This window comes from Bos taurus, chromosome 26 (assembly GCF_002263795.3).
Source record: "Bos taurus isolate L1 Dominette 01449 registration number 42190680 breed Hereford chromosome 26, ARS-UCD2.0, whole genome shotgun sequence".
NCBI lineage: Eukaryota > Metazoa > Chordata > Mammalia > Artiodactyla > Bovidae > Bos > Bos taurus.
In genome coordinates this window covers 36,605,859-36,620,447 of record NC_037353.1, presented here as the reverse complement: position 1 = coordinate 36,620,447, position 14,589 = coordinate 36,605,859, and the positions used below count along the sequence as shown (strand labels likewise).

At 43.2% G+C, this 14,589-nt stretch overlaps 1 protein-coding gene across 5 annotated transcripts in view; it reads left to right on the top strand.

Annotated features, from left to right (window-relative positions):
* GFRA1 (GDNF family receptor alpha 1) overlaps positions 1 to 14,589 on the top strand; it is a 231,529-nt gene that overhangs the window by 76,069 nt on the left and 140,871 nt on the right. For 2 of the 5 annotated variants that reach the window (XM_059881912.1, XM_059881913.1), the window contains exon 5: positions 13,083 to 13,256. The exons of the other annotated variants lie outside the window; for them this stretch is intronic. In XM_059881912.1, coding sequence (XP_059737895.1) covers positions 13,083 to 13,256 — 174 coding nt within the window. The remainder of the gene's footprint in view (positions 1 to 13,082; positions 13,257 to 14,589) is intronic. 5 annotated transcript variants of the gene reach the window in all.

Below are 14,589 nucleotides of genomic sequence, written 5' to 3'. Positions count from 1 at the left end.
AGAGGGTACAATCTTAGACACAAGAGACTGGGCACAGGGAGAAGGGACAGGGACCAGGGAAATATATATTTATTTATTTTGGTTGAAAGACCTTATTCTACAGTAAAGTTTTAGATTTTCTGAAAAATTGTGAAGCTAGAGAGTCACCATATACCCTGCATCCCATTTCCCCATTACTAACATCTTACATTAACGTGGTTCATTTGTTACAACTAATGACCCAATATTGATCCATTATTATTAGCTAAACTCCATGGCTTATTCAGATTCCCTTGCATGAGTGCATGTGTGCGTGATCATTCGCTCAGTTGTGTCTGATTCTTTGCAATCCCATAGACTGTAGCCTTCCAGGCTCCTCTTTACATATAATTTTTTCAGGCAAGAATACTGGAGTGGGTTGCATTTCCTCCTCCAGGGGATCTTACCAAGCCAGGGGTTGAACCTGCGTCTCCCTCGTCTCCTGCAGTGGCAGGCGGATTCTTTACCACTGCGCCACCTGGGAAGCCCATTCTTATTCCCGTAGTTTTTACCTAAGTTCCATCTCTTTTCGGGGATCCTATCCAAGACATCACATTACTTTTAGTATCCATGTCTTCTTAGAGTCCTCTTGGCAGTGACGGTTTCTAAGACTTCCCTTGTTTTCGATGACCTTGACAGTGTTGAGGAGTCCTGGTGTTTTGAGAAGTCTCTGTTGTAGATGTCCCTCTCTGGGAATTTGAATGATGTTTTTCTCATGATTAGACAGAGGTTATGGGTTTTGGGGAAGATCACAGAGATAAAGCTCCATTTGCCTGACTTCATATCAAAGGCATTTCCTGTCATCATGATCTATGACTCTTGATGTTGATCTTGAACACCTGGCTGACGTAGTGTTTGTCAAGTTTTTCCACTGCAAAATTACTTTCTGACTCCTTTCCACACTGTACTCTTTGGAAGGAAATCTATGCATAGCCTAGTCTTAGCGAAAGTGCGGAGCTATGTTCCATTGTTCCATCTTATTATACAGAGGCTAGCTACTCAAGTTATTTTTCTACAAGGGAGATTTGGTTCCTATGCTTCATTTATTACTTTATTCAATCATATATTTAGATCAGGATGGACTTATGATTATTTATTCTATTTTGTTGTGGTCATTTAGTCGCTAAGTTGTTCCTGACTTTTCGCAAGTCCATGGGCTGTAGCCTGCCAGACTCCTCTGTCCGTGGGGTTTCCCAGGCAAAAATACCAGAGTGGGTTGCCATTTCCTTCTCCAGGGGATCTTCTTGACCCAGGGATCTGACTCACAACTCATGCTCTGGCAAAGGATTCTCTATCTTACGTGATAGTTGCTCAGTTGTGTCTGATTCTTTGCGACCCCATGGACTGTAGCTCACCAGGCTCCTCACCTCATAGAATTTTACTCTAAACCTTGGGTTACAATGTAATACACATTTAATTTATTTTCTTGGCTTGTCCATTGGAAGCTCTTTCAGCAGACTCCTTGTGTCCCTTTGACATATCACTGTCAATTATTTTTTGAGGCCTTCTGCAATACTTTCTGATACTATAAGATGCTCCATGCTCATCTTGTGTATTTCCCATCTCTGTCCTTGACTCAGGCATTTCCTAAAGAAGCCCTGCTTCCTTTTATTGGAGAATGATGTTAGAAACCAAGATCTGGGTGCTGGGTATGCTTATTGTTATTGGGGTGTCATTTCTTTTAGGCCGTCTCAGTTAACAGAGCAAAAAACACATGTGTGTATATTCTAACCCATGTATATATGCCTGTCTGTTTCTATGTACAACCAGTTGTATCTATATTAAATGCGAGTTCTTACTGGTGTGTCTAGCTCTCATCATTACCACATGGATCATTCTAGGCTTCTCCCCTTGCTTATCTGCACATTCCTACTCCCAAGGTTAAGTCAGGGTTTTCAACTCACGAAGTCTGACTTAGGTTTTACAACACACTGTCATGATTCCCACTGAAGGACTTTCTTCTACTCCTGGTGAATTGCAGTCGCAGATCCTTGACCTTCCCTAGGCTCAACAGGACCACCCAGATGCAGAGGGGTGAGTTTATTAGATACCTATCTATGTCAGTTCCGGCTGTTGTAACAAAATGCCATAAACTGGGGAGTGGGGTGGGGTGTCGAATAGCAAGCATTTATTTCTCATGGTTCTGGAGCCTGAAAGTATGAGATCAAGTTGCTGGTAGATTCCATGTCTGCTGCGGGCTAGTTTCCTGATCTGGAGAAAGCTGTATTTTCTCTGTGTCCCCAGGAAGCAGAAGGGATTGAGCTCTTTGGTCCATGCTGATGTCTCCAATGAGTGTATGTGTGTGTGAGAAGCAAGCTTGCATTTTCACAGTCTCCTCTAATGTCTTTATTAGGATCATGCTTACAATCCCTGCAATGACATTTTATCTTGAAATGGTTGTGAGTTCAGCTCCCCTCCCAGTTCCTCTCCTAGATATGTCCCTGCTCCTGCTCACTTTGTAAAACTCAGGATAACTCTCTGCTGGGTTACCCTGACTCACTCGTCCCAACAGGTGGGGAATTTGCCTTCTACTCTGTGGAGTTTCGTATCCCCCCCTCCTGCCTCCTTCAGCACTTCTCTCAACTCATGTTGTTGTAATGATCTGTTTGAGCAAGTCTTCCCACCCCAGATTAAGCCCCTGGACAGAAGGAACTGTGTCTTTTAATTTGAATTCCCAGCACCAAGTGCAGTGCTTAGCACATAGTGGGTGCTCAATAGATGTTTGATGAATAACAGTGGACTAAAACGACAAAGCTCAGAGGAACTGCATTTTGTGTGTATGGTTTATGTGTGTGCACATGCATGAACGTGCACACACATGTACACACACTTCCTTTTATATTCGACAATTTAAGTGCTTAGTAAGGTTGAAGCAGATGCTGTCACTGCATCAGTTGGATGTTGACAGCAAAGCCAAATCTTTTCTTATCCATGAGTCCAAAAGTCTTTTTTCCATTCTGTTTCCTTCACCAGTGTTTTGTTTTTGTTTTTTTTTGAGGGGACAGGTTTTGGACCCAGAATGAATCAGTAGGTATTACGTACTGTGGTCTGTGTGGGTATGAACAGAAACATGAGGTATATAGCAGACACATTTCTACCTTCCAAGAGTTGACACTTTATTGGAAACTCAAAGCCAGTCTGTCTAGGGGCCAATGGGCACTACTCTTTCTCAGTGCTGGAGGAAGTCATAGAGGGTGGGGGTTCTTCCGCTGAAAGAGCGGGGCTGGAGATGGTTTAAAGAAGGCGGAAGACCTGAGTGGACAGGACCAGGGCAGACCTGTAGGTGGGCAGATGGAAGACAGTCTGAATGGAGGTGGAGGCAAAGACAAGTTTGGTGTTGTGCTTGTGGGATGTTGAGAGTGCAGTAAACTCACCAGGCTCTAGGTTAGGACTGGGTGGGACCAGTGATGGAGGCTTCACAGACTGTCAAGGGCCAAAAGCCTCTCTGCTTTCTTGTGCCCCAAAATCTACCAGTGTGATTGAAAAGATTTTGTCTACCAAGTGCATAGTATTGTTGTTGAGTTACTGCACTTCCTTATTCATTTTATTATGCCTTTTGCTGTTTAAGGTTGACCAATCGGTGTTTCTAATCTTTACAGTGAATTAGTTATGCCCTTGAGTTGATGGAAGTTTAATCCATAAAAAAACTAGCTTGATATTTTAGATAGCTTGAACAATAGTTTTCTTGGTTATTTTTAAATCTAGGCAGCAAAATTTAGATTTGTTCTAGGAACCACAAGAAAGCCATTGTAGCTTTTTGAGCAGAGAAATAGCATGTACTGTGTACACGATGAAAGTGCTATGTGTTGGGTGGCAGAGGATAAAGACGGCCTCTGCTTACTTGTGTACAATGTGCCAGGCACATACTTTAACGCCTTTCTTCCCCAGAATGACCCTAAGAGTTTCACGTACTCATTTATCTTCATTTTTTATCCCCATTTTTCATATGCTGAAATAGATTCAGAAAGCTCACGTAGCTTTACTTTGTAGAGGGTCTCCCATCTAGTAAAGAACAGGGCCTGAATTCAGAACCAGGCAATTGGACTTAGTTCAAATTCTTACCACCGTATCACAAAGTCATTTTGGAGGGACCAGATTAATAGTTAATGTAGGTGTTAGCTATATGGGTGTTCATTGCAAATTATCTCACCTCTGCTATATGTTTGAAGACTTCATAATAAAATATGGAGAGAACAAAGAAACCTTAGTTGGGTTCTTCATAGGAATAGAGATCACATGGCCTCCACAGTCATGGATAACGAGAAGGTCAGTCAGAGGTTGGGCCTCCCTAGAGGAGTGGGCCGGTCCTGGGGTCCAGCTGTGGGACTCCAGGTGAGGTGGGGACCCAGGTGAGAGACAGGTGGAGAGCAGGCTGAGTGCTCTGCTAGTTTCCTGGGTGCTCTTGTAATGAATAACCAAAAACTTAAGCCCTCAAGGCTTAAAACAACAGAATTTTATTCTCTCACAGTTTCAGAAGTCAAGGGTCTGAAGTCAAGATGTTGGCAGGACCCTGCTCTCTCTGAAGGTTCTAGGGGAGGGTCCTTCCCTGCCTCTTAACCAGGCTGCGGAGGCTCCCAGAAACTCTTGGTTTTCCTCAGCTTGTAGCTGCATCTTTCCAATCTCTTCTTTCACCATCATACAGCCTCTTCTCATAAGTACAACAGTCACTGGATTTAGGGGCCACTCTAATCCAATGTGACCATGTCATAACTTGATGACATCTACAGAGACCTTATTTCCAAGCAAGATCACGTATTGAGGTTCAGAGTGGACATGAACTTTTGAGTTGGGGACACCACTCAACCATGACAAGTGACCAGCCAATCTGGGAGGTCCAGTATAAGGAGAGGGGATTATGGGAGGACAAGGTGGCTGAAAAGAAAGTAAAGGGTTAAAAGATAGGGAGGGAACCCTGAGCAGAGTGGAGAAGAAAATTGAATTAAATTTGGTAAGAGAAAGAAACAAGGGCTCCAGAGAGAGGAAAACAAGGCAAGTAGGTTTTCGAGGAAAGGGCTGTGTCTCAACCATGGGCCTCTCTGTTTATTTATCTCCTGAATATCTTAAAGAATTAAAATGTAAATCTCGGAAATTAAATCTACGGGCACAATGTCAACAGAGAGGGCTTTTGCAGAGCAGACAAAGCTGTTCTTTTTCCTTGTGAAACAGCCATGGTGGGAAACCACGTCTGTATGCACAAGATTTATTTGAGATGGATTAAGGTTCGTGATGAGCGAATCTCTGAAGGATTGGAGGTGCAGTTCTCATAAGCCTGCAAAAGTTCAGCTCCTTATCTGAGGCTTATCCAAACCTGACGAAACCTTTTAGGCCAGCATGGAGGTTAGGGACCTCCAGCAGCTGAAAGCTAATATCCTGCGTCAGGAAACCACCTGCATTGTGAGGGGCAGTGGGGAGAGAGGCGTATAAATTAATGTGCTCTTGGAAGGGAGGCCCTCTGTGGCTTGGGGCTTCCTGAGCGTGGACCACCCACTCTCTTTGGTGGGGGGATTACAAGCTCAGTCCTTTGAGCCCTTTGGAGGAGGGAGGTAATACCTCCTGGTTCTTGAGATCTTTCACCACATTCAGTTCTCATGTCAGATTCAGTTCTCGGTCACCTCCTTAGGCATCCTTTTGGGCTCTTGGACCCCAGAACATTCTTCCTGTAGCAGGCTGCTCTTTGTTAGGCAATCACCTCTTCAGAGACGCCTTCCCTGGCCATCTTTGTTGAAGATATTTCCCCAGACACGTTCCTCCATTGCCTCATCTATTTCCTTAGAGCACTGAACAAGATGGGTATTGGGGTAATAGTGTGCCCCAGGGAACTTCCTGGTGGTCCAGTGATTAAGACATCGCACTTCCAAGACAGGTGGTGCCTGTTCAATTCCTGGTTAGGGAACTAAGATTCCGCATGCCACAAAGGACAGCAAAATCTTTTTCTTAAAATTTAAGATATAAAGGGTACAATTAAATGGTTTAAAAATAACTAGTATGCCCCCCAAATTCATGCTCCCTGAAACCTCACAATGTGACCTTATTTGGAAATAGTGTGAGTGAAGGATCTTGAGATGAAATCGTCCTGGATTTAGAGGGGGTCCTATAATGACTAGCTATTCTTGTAAGAAGAAGAGAGGCCCCAGAGAACTACAGAGAGAAGGTCACATGAAGATGCAGGCAGCAATTGGGGTGATGCTGCCACAAGCCGTGGACCACCTGGAGCCACCAGAACCCGGAAGAGACAAAGAAGGATTCTCTGCTAGAAACTTTAGAGGGCATGCGGCTCTACTGATGCCTTCATTTTAACCTTCTGTCCTCCAGAACTGCAAGAAAATACATTTTTGTTATCTTCATTCACCAAGTTTGTGGTCATTTGTTGTAACAGTCCTAAGAAACTAACATAGCACCCAATACTGTCTGAAATCATTTGTTCATTTTTTTGTTTGCTTATGGTTTTCCTGTCTCTCCAGCTGGAATATAAACTACTCAGGTACCAGGGCCTTGCTGTGTTGTTCATCCCTACATCCCAGTGTTTAGAATAGCGCTGAGCAGAGTGTAGGTGCTCAACAAGTATTTGTCACATTAATGAACCCTGTGGGATAAGCGTTGTCTTGATCTCTGGGTGATAAAAATGTCACCCAGAGAGGTTTATTCACTCACCCAAAGTCACACATTTGGAAGAGTCGGGATTCAAACTCAAGCCTTCTGGTCCTCAGGTTGAGGTTTAGTCTACTACATCACAAAAGCTTTATTGAAATTAAAAATGTTATCCTTAGAATCTTTATGACTTATTTGCAATGCATCTCCCCCAAATAGTATAGTTTTATACCTTACCAAGCCAGAGCTGGAACGTTCCCTGGGAGGTTTGGGGTCTTAGCCTGTCCTGGAGCAGAAGGAAGTCCTCACAGGCACAGGGACAGGCAGCCTCCATGCACACCCCACCGGAGCCCAAGGCTGGACTCCCCTGGGGCCTGACCTTCCATGAGTGAGCTGGATGCTGTTCACACCTGGGCCAGATGAGTATGCCGCTATAGACAGACCGGGAAGGCACAGCACTCCGGTGGATTGTAACTCTGATGGTCACCCCTCCTCTCCTCTCCCCGCAAAAAGAAAACAGAAAACTTGGATTTGACTTTTTTTTCTCCTTTTCACTCAAACACATCTCTTTCACCCAGTAGGGCCTGCTGTTTGTCTTAGAATTGATCATCCTGTGGATTTGACTCCTGATGAATCTCTTGGTGCCTGATCTTAACCCTCACCTCTAGTTCTCAAGGCCAGCAGGCTCACGTCACTCGTCATTTTAGTTCCTGAGGGTCTGCTTGTGCCTGCATCTTTTCTAGCCCACCCTAGTGCCATTTACCTGCTTCTCTCTGTCTCTCTCTTTCTCTCACACATACACATGATTTTAACTTTTTTTTTGGTAAAAATGTACATACTTTGATTTTTTTATTGAAGGAGATATGCTTTGATGCACCCGCAGACCTTCTCTAGCCTCTCTGTACTGTAGGACTATGTGACTTCATATTTAGTATCTACAAACAAATTTTCCAGTTTTTACAGTTTTTAGCCAAAGGGAGTTACATTGTAGGACTTTTGTATAAAGCTTGTCTTTCCCCTTATTATAACTTTCTCTCTCTCTCTTTTTTTTTTTTTTTTTGGTAAATAAAACGTGATTCTTAAGAAAAAGTAGTATAGAATATAGGTTTTCTAATATCCTTTCCTAGTGCATGTCTGGTTATATGAGGATGACTGGATTTTGGAAATAAGTTCAAGGTCACTCAAAGTTCATATCGCTAACTGAAGTGAGCCAGTCATCAGCTGTGGTATTGCCAGTCTGGGTCTGAAATAGAATGTAGTGTTAAGGGTAGCAGAATGGCTTTCCTGTCTCCTCCACTAGACTACAGGCTTCTTGTTGGGGGGACCCATCTTAGTCATCCTTTTATTTCTAGGCCTGCTACACAGTGGGTATTTAATGGGAGTTTGAATGAATGGATGGGTGGATGGATGACTAATAGCTTTATGGTGAGCCTTATTCTGAAAAATAACCTTGTATAGAATTTAGAAAAATGATTATATGTGTGGCCACTCTAAAGGTACATATTAGCATTCTGTTCTGTTCAAGGAGGCCTCTGGCGGTATGGTCATGGCTTATATGTTTGAGTGGATAAGTGTTCGTCGCACAGTCGTTCCCGACTCTTTGCGACCCCATGGACTGCAGCCCACCAGGCTCCTCTGTCAATGAGATTTTCCAGGCAAGGATACTGGAGTGGGTTGCCATTTCCTTAAATTCTTGTCTTATGTTTTCTTTGGGGAAGGGGGTGATGAAGTATAAAAGGATAGCTTTATTGCTTTGCTAGGTAAAGGGAGACACACCAGGCTTCTGCTTCAAAAAACTATGTGTCTCAACCTCAGAGAACTTGATGAGGGTTTTTATAATGATGGATCAAAGGTGTGGTTCTTATGTTTTCTTATAGTCACTAAAGTGTAATTGCTCTAAAATCTTAAAAATGTATAGAGTGAAAAGTAGAAAATTCATGTCATAGTACACTGGCATTGAGGAGGACTTGGGGACTTTTGGGGGGATCGTACCTAACTACTGTGTTATCAGGGAAGTTAGCTTCAATGCTTGAATTTTCTCATCTATGAGATGAAGGGATTAGACAACATCTTGAAGACTAACCCTGTGTAGTCTATTATTCTATGAAATGATGACTTCCAACCACTTCTGCTTTGATACTGTAAGCTGTTTATACCTTGTCTCTCTCCCCAACCCCACCCCCAGTTTGAATCTTTCCTTCTTAACTAGCTTTTAGGCCTCTCCTCCATCATGGCATCCCCAGGGGCATGGTGAGCTGTGTATGTGTATTTCATCTCACTTTGAACTAAGTGTTAATCACCCTGAGACTGCCTTGGTTTTTTCAACAGCTCATCAGGACTTTATCTCTTCTGTGAACCTGCTTCTTGTTTGAAATAGTGGTATTCAGGTTTCCAAAAAGTCAATCCGAATTTTGGGGGCAGCTTTTGAAGCCTTACTCAAAAGGTTTCTCTGTTTCTGGTGGGGATTCCCAGTGTGGAGCAGCCCGGCTGGCAGCACAATGCTCCTTCAGAAACTAATGCCTGTCTCTTTCTCCATTCATCCCCTATTCTTTTAGATTTTAAAGATAGTATGGCAGACAGAATATTGGCCCACCAAGGATCTGTGCCTCGAAATCCTTGAAACGTGTGAACTACGTTATGTTGCATGGAAAAAAAGACTTTGCTTAGGGCACCCATGTATGCAGGGATGAGGGGTGCTCAAACATTATCAAATATGGTTTAGAAAAGCCTATAAGACGCTTCTTAAAAAAGAATACAAGATATATATGGAAAAGGTTGTTTGATGCATAGTTTGGGATAACTAGAAGAACCCTAAAGGAACCCTCTTCCTTGGTGAGGCTTAGGGTTCACTGAACAGAGTTTGCAAGTTTGAGTCTGAGCTGAATTGCTGGAAACTAAGTAGGGAATCTGAGAGCCCCACTGATGGTCCCGGTTACCCTCCCCTGAAACAGCACTTGCCTGCCTCCTACAAGAATGCTGAGATACTGTTTAAAGGCTGTCAATTTGAAGGGCACAAAATTAGCAGTCCATTTGGAAGGCTGTGACACTCAGTCTGACAGTGAAAGTATAACAAAAAAGGTAGAACTAAATCAGTAGGTCAACTTAAAGTAGGGAAGAAGTTCTCCCCAAAGACACTAAGGAAGGCTCAGCGGGGGATTTTTTTTTCTAAACTTGGTCCTGAAGGAAATGAAAGTATTATTTTAGTGTAGGGGGGCTCATAAACTGTGGCCTGCTAGCTGGTTATTTTTATGAATAAAACTATGTTGGAACACAGCCACACCCCCTCATTTGAATGTTGTTTATGGCTGCTTTCGTACTGTAGTGGTGGTTGAACGGTTTCCACAAAGCCTATGTGATCTACAGACTGAAAACATTTAGTATTTGCCAACCCCTGTCCTCCTTTCCTCCGCAGCAGGTGTTTGGTCAGCAGACAAAATGAATCAGCGGTTTCAGAGATGATTCTCAGTCTGTTGAGGGAATTAACATGAAGATGTTGATGGACTGATGAAATGAGCTTCTCAATGTCTCAGAAGGGCTCCTAAAAGTTGGAGTATCTTCTTAATTCAGTCATGTAGCAAAAAATTATTGATGCTCCTCTATGTGTGAATCAGTAGGCTAAGGGTTGGTTATAAAAAAGTTTCTGAGTGTTTTTGTTTTGGTTCTAATTGTTAAGCATTGGTAATCCATGGATATAGGGTAATTCTCTGTCAACCAGAATACTTCATTATTCAGAAAACTGGTCCTTGATCCAGCTGAATATTGTGCACTTAGTTAGATATCGACAAGAGCTATACTAGAAATTTTAATTAACCTTTCAAACTCCCTTTCGATTTCTTCAAGATAATTTAGAGAGCATGGAGAGTCTACTGGGTTCACCCAAAGTAAGAAGTAGTTTAAAGGTGACCCAGAAAGGTGAGCTGGGTCAGGAATGATTCATTGGAGATGGCTTTGTTGTCTTGACTTTCTGGTGGGAAAGAATTTCTGTGGTTATTTTTAGATTTTCTGTTCTCATTTATCAGTCAACTTTGGCAACATTGATTTACCTAACAGACCCAATTTGTAAATAGTGAAATAAGTCCACAGGAATATTTAGAAACTAATGTCTGCATATACAGCAGGTTGAGAGACGGCAAATTATTAGTAACTCGTTCACCATCCTAAAGCTTCTCATTTAAGAGTTTATAATGAGCTTCCTTTTTATAGACTGTTGACTGGTTGACTTTGGCACAGGGCTGGCACAGGTAAATGGAGGGAGGGAGTGAGTGCTACCTGGAAGCAAGTTCAAATGTAAGAGGACCCCCACTGGACTTGGCTTTGAGACTGTCTGCAGCCTCTTTGCCTGTCATCTCAGGTAGCAGAATACAGAATTTTTCCAACAAAGACAGGATTTGTGTCTCTTAGGAGACCAGTCCTTCTCTGCTGGCTACATCAGAAAATACAAGACAGATGTGATTGATGGTGAGGGATTGGTGACATTTCCATGAACTTGGGACTTAATGAAGCCCTTTATCTCTTATCCCCAACGTAGTTTTTTTTTTTTCACTTCATCTCCCCAGAATGTATTTGGTTTTAATTTCCTTTGAATGGTAAAGAATAAGTTAATAGATTTTTAAGAATCAACTCAAAAAACCCCAACGTCTTAAAAATCTTTTGTGTTTCCTGCCCCTCCCCAGACTTTAATAGCCCCTGGAGTGGGTGTGGAGGTGGCAGGAGTCTTTTGTACTTTCTAAACCTGCTGTTTGCAGAAGTGGCTGTTATGACTGCCACAACATAATTGCTCTTAAAATGCCTCAATAATGAGAAAAAAAAATCTATTTTTATTTCATAATCTTGATGCTCCTTGGCTTCCATTTTTTCAGGCCACTTTTGTAACTTCCGAAAATTAGCCTGACAAATATGGTTTCCCAGCTTGATCAGAGAGCAGCTCTTTGTCATGGGGGTTGGCTGTGTGAGTGGAGGGGAGCTGGGGAGAGATGAGGGTGGAGGGGTGAGCTGTGAGAAGGGCGGAGGGACTTGATTCCTAGGTGGCAGCTGTTTCTGCCTTCACTTGACCACTTTAAAACATAAAGGCAGAAAGTGTACCTTCTCACACTCCCCTGGGACTGCCTCTGTTTCTCCAGGCTTGGTTGAGAAAGAAAGGAAACATTTCAAATTCTCTGACTGTTCTTGGTGCCCAGAACTGGTTGTTGGGACGGCCAGTTTGGATCTTGAGCACTGTGGAGGGCCCAGCCACCTTCATATTGAGTTTTCCGTGTTTTTATAAGCCCTGCTTCTAAGAGGATGTGCTTGGGCTGAGGCTGGATGGACAGAAACTTATCAGCTTTGAGAGAGAGGTTTTCTCCTGGGGTGAAGGTGCGCTAGGCAGGTTCTTCTGATTCTCAGATTCTTCAGTTTGACTCTTCGTGGATTCAGCCTCCAGACAAAGCCAGCTCTGTATTTGCCTTGGACTGTTCACTCACCCCTCACTAGACCCTTGGTGTTGATCTGACTTGGGATGCCCTGGAAGCAGGGACTCCATCTACTAACTTCCCTGGTGGCTCAGCTGGTAAAGAACCCGCCTGCCAGTGCAGGAAACTCAAGAGACCTGAGTTGGATCCCTGGGTCATGAAGATCTTCTGGAAAGGGAAATGCAACCCATTCCAGGATTCTTGCCTGGAAAGTTCTATGGACAGAGGAGCATGGCAAGCTACAGTTCATGGGGTCCCAAAGAGTCGGACACAACTGAGCGCATATGCACAATCCACCATCAAAGATGGAGGTGCTGGGGACAGGTAATTGAATGGTGGTTCCTGGGCATAACAGCCCCTAACAACTAGGTGCAAACAGAGACCTACCTCAGCTCTTTTCCTTGATGAGAGGCCTCAAGGCACCCAGCCTGCAAACCCCAACTCCCAGTCTCTGGTCGGAATGCGGATGTATTTGTTTGCTTTAAGATAGACATTCTTCACCCAGAGGGACAAAGAATTGCTTGGGGGTGGGGTGGGGCATTCAAAACAAGTTCATTTTATCTCAGTACAGGCAAGAAGCCCCAAACCACCAAGTAATGAAATTATTCCTTTACTCACAGGGACGAACAAAAGAAAGGATTCATTTGTGCTCTACCAGACAATTCCTACCCTCCTGTTGGCTGCAAACTAACTTGGATTTGTTCATGTTATCCTGATCACCGAAATATCATCAGGCCTTTAGTTTTCTTTTAAATGCTTTAGCTCATTTCAAAATGTTTTTAGGTACAGTCCACCTCCCAACCCTGTCCCGGAATTGTAGAGGATCAATTCCAGGACCTCCCATGGATACCAAAATTTGAGGATGCTCAAGCCTCTTATCTAACATGATATAGAATTTGCATATTACCTACACCCATCCTTCTATATATTTTAAATTATCTCTAGAAATCTCTAGATTATTTATAATACCTAATACAGGGTAAGGCTTCCTTGGAGGCTCAGTGGTAAAGAATTTGCCTGCCGTTGCAGAAGACACAGGTTCTATCCCTGGGTCAGGAAGATCCCCTGGAACAGGAAATGGCAACCCACTCCAGTATTCTTGTCTGGGAAATCCCATGGACAGAGGAGCCTGGTGGTCTATAGTCCATGGGGTCACAAATTGCTGGACAAGACTTGGCAACTCAACAACAACAACAATACTAGGTAAGTAGTTGTAAGTACATGTAAATGCTATGTCTCACTTTATGGAACTTTTGTAGAATTTTTTTTCTTTTTTCTGAATACTTTTGATCCGTGATTGGTTGATTCCACAATGTGGAACCTGTGGCTCCAGAGGGCCAACTGTATTTGGAGGAGACAGCCTAGTAAAAACCTTGTCATCTTTCCCTGGCAATGTGTGAGTTGTCCCTTCTTGCAGGGTGAAAGGTGTCATTAAAATTAAGTCAACTTGCAGGATGCTGTGTGGTTTAGAATGTCAGTTTTTCATGGTGTGGCTGCTGAAAAGTTTATTGCCTTGTGCCAAAAAAAGTCATTGTGATTTCATTTTTGAAAGTTGAATTTAAAACTCAGAATACACTTTCTTTATAATTATGCTTCTTATTTGGCAACATATGGTGAAAATTTATACGGCCTATCAATGTAAAAGAACAGAGCTGAGGCTCTAGGCTTTTATGGTGATTACATCTACCTGTATGGGGGCTTTATGTGCTTACAATTTGAATCATTTATAGATGCACACTCAACAGAGTTCTAGCATAACTAGTACTGTGAGTTTTTTTTGCTGACTAAATGATAGGCAAAGCAATTTTCCACAAATGTCTCCCAGTAGGCTGTCATCATAGAAGCCTTGTAATATTGTTTTTAACCTTCGCACTGGCAGCTATCCAGAAATTATTGCATTGATACCAAACTGCCTTGCACCAGGCAGTTGCCCTTTTCTCCATGGGAACCCCTGAACGCTCAAGTAGGTGCCTGCTCCCCCTCTCGAGTCCCCTTGTTTTTTATTTCAGAGAGATCTTTTACCTGTTCTTGTTCAGCTGTAGGTAGCCGGGCACACGGAAGTTTAAAAATATGGCAAAACAATTCTCTGGATTGTGTTATTATGCCTTTAATGCATTCAATTAACATTCAGGGCTTTGTCACCAAATAAATGACGCACATCGGTGGCACAAAGGGAATGAAGGGAAAGGCTTTGTGGGTTTTTTTTTTCCCCCCTTAGACAGAGTCAGATCAGACTTCCTTTTTTCTTCCTTCTCTCCCAGCTCTTTGCTTTCCGCTTTCTTTCAGAACCTCTCGTAAATGGCTTTTGGGAATTGGCAGATCCTGATTCTGTGTTTGGGGGAAGGATTTTTGAGACTTCTTTGGAAGGACTGAATGAGACATACATTCTGCAGTTTTCCTGCATAGGAGGTGGAGCAGAGGGTGGGATCCAGGTGGCAGTCTTCAGGTCTCTGCAGGAAAGGAGCCCCCAGTGGGAGGAAATGATAGCTCCCCACCCCAACTTCCTGTCTGGGAGCCCTGGCTCCAGTGGACCTGA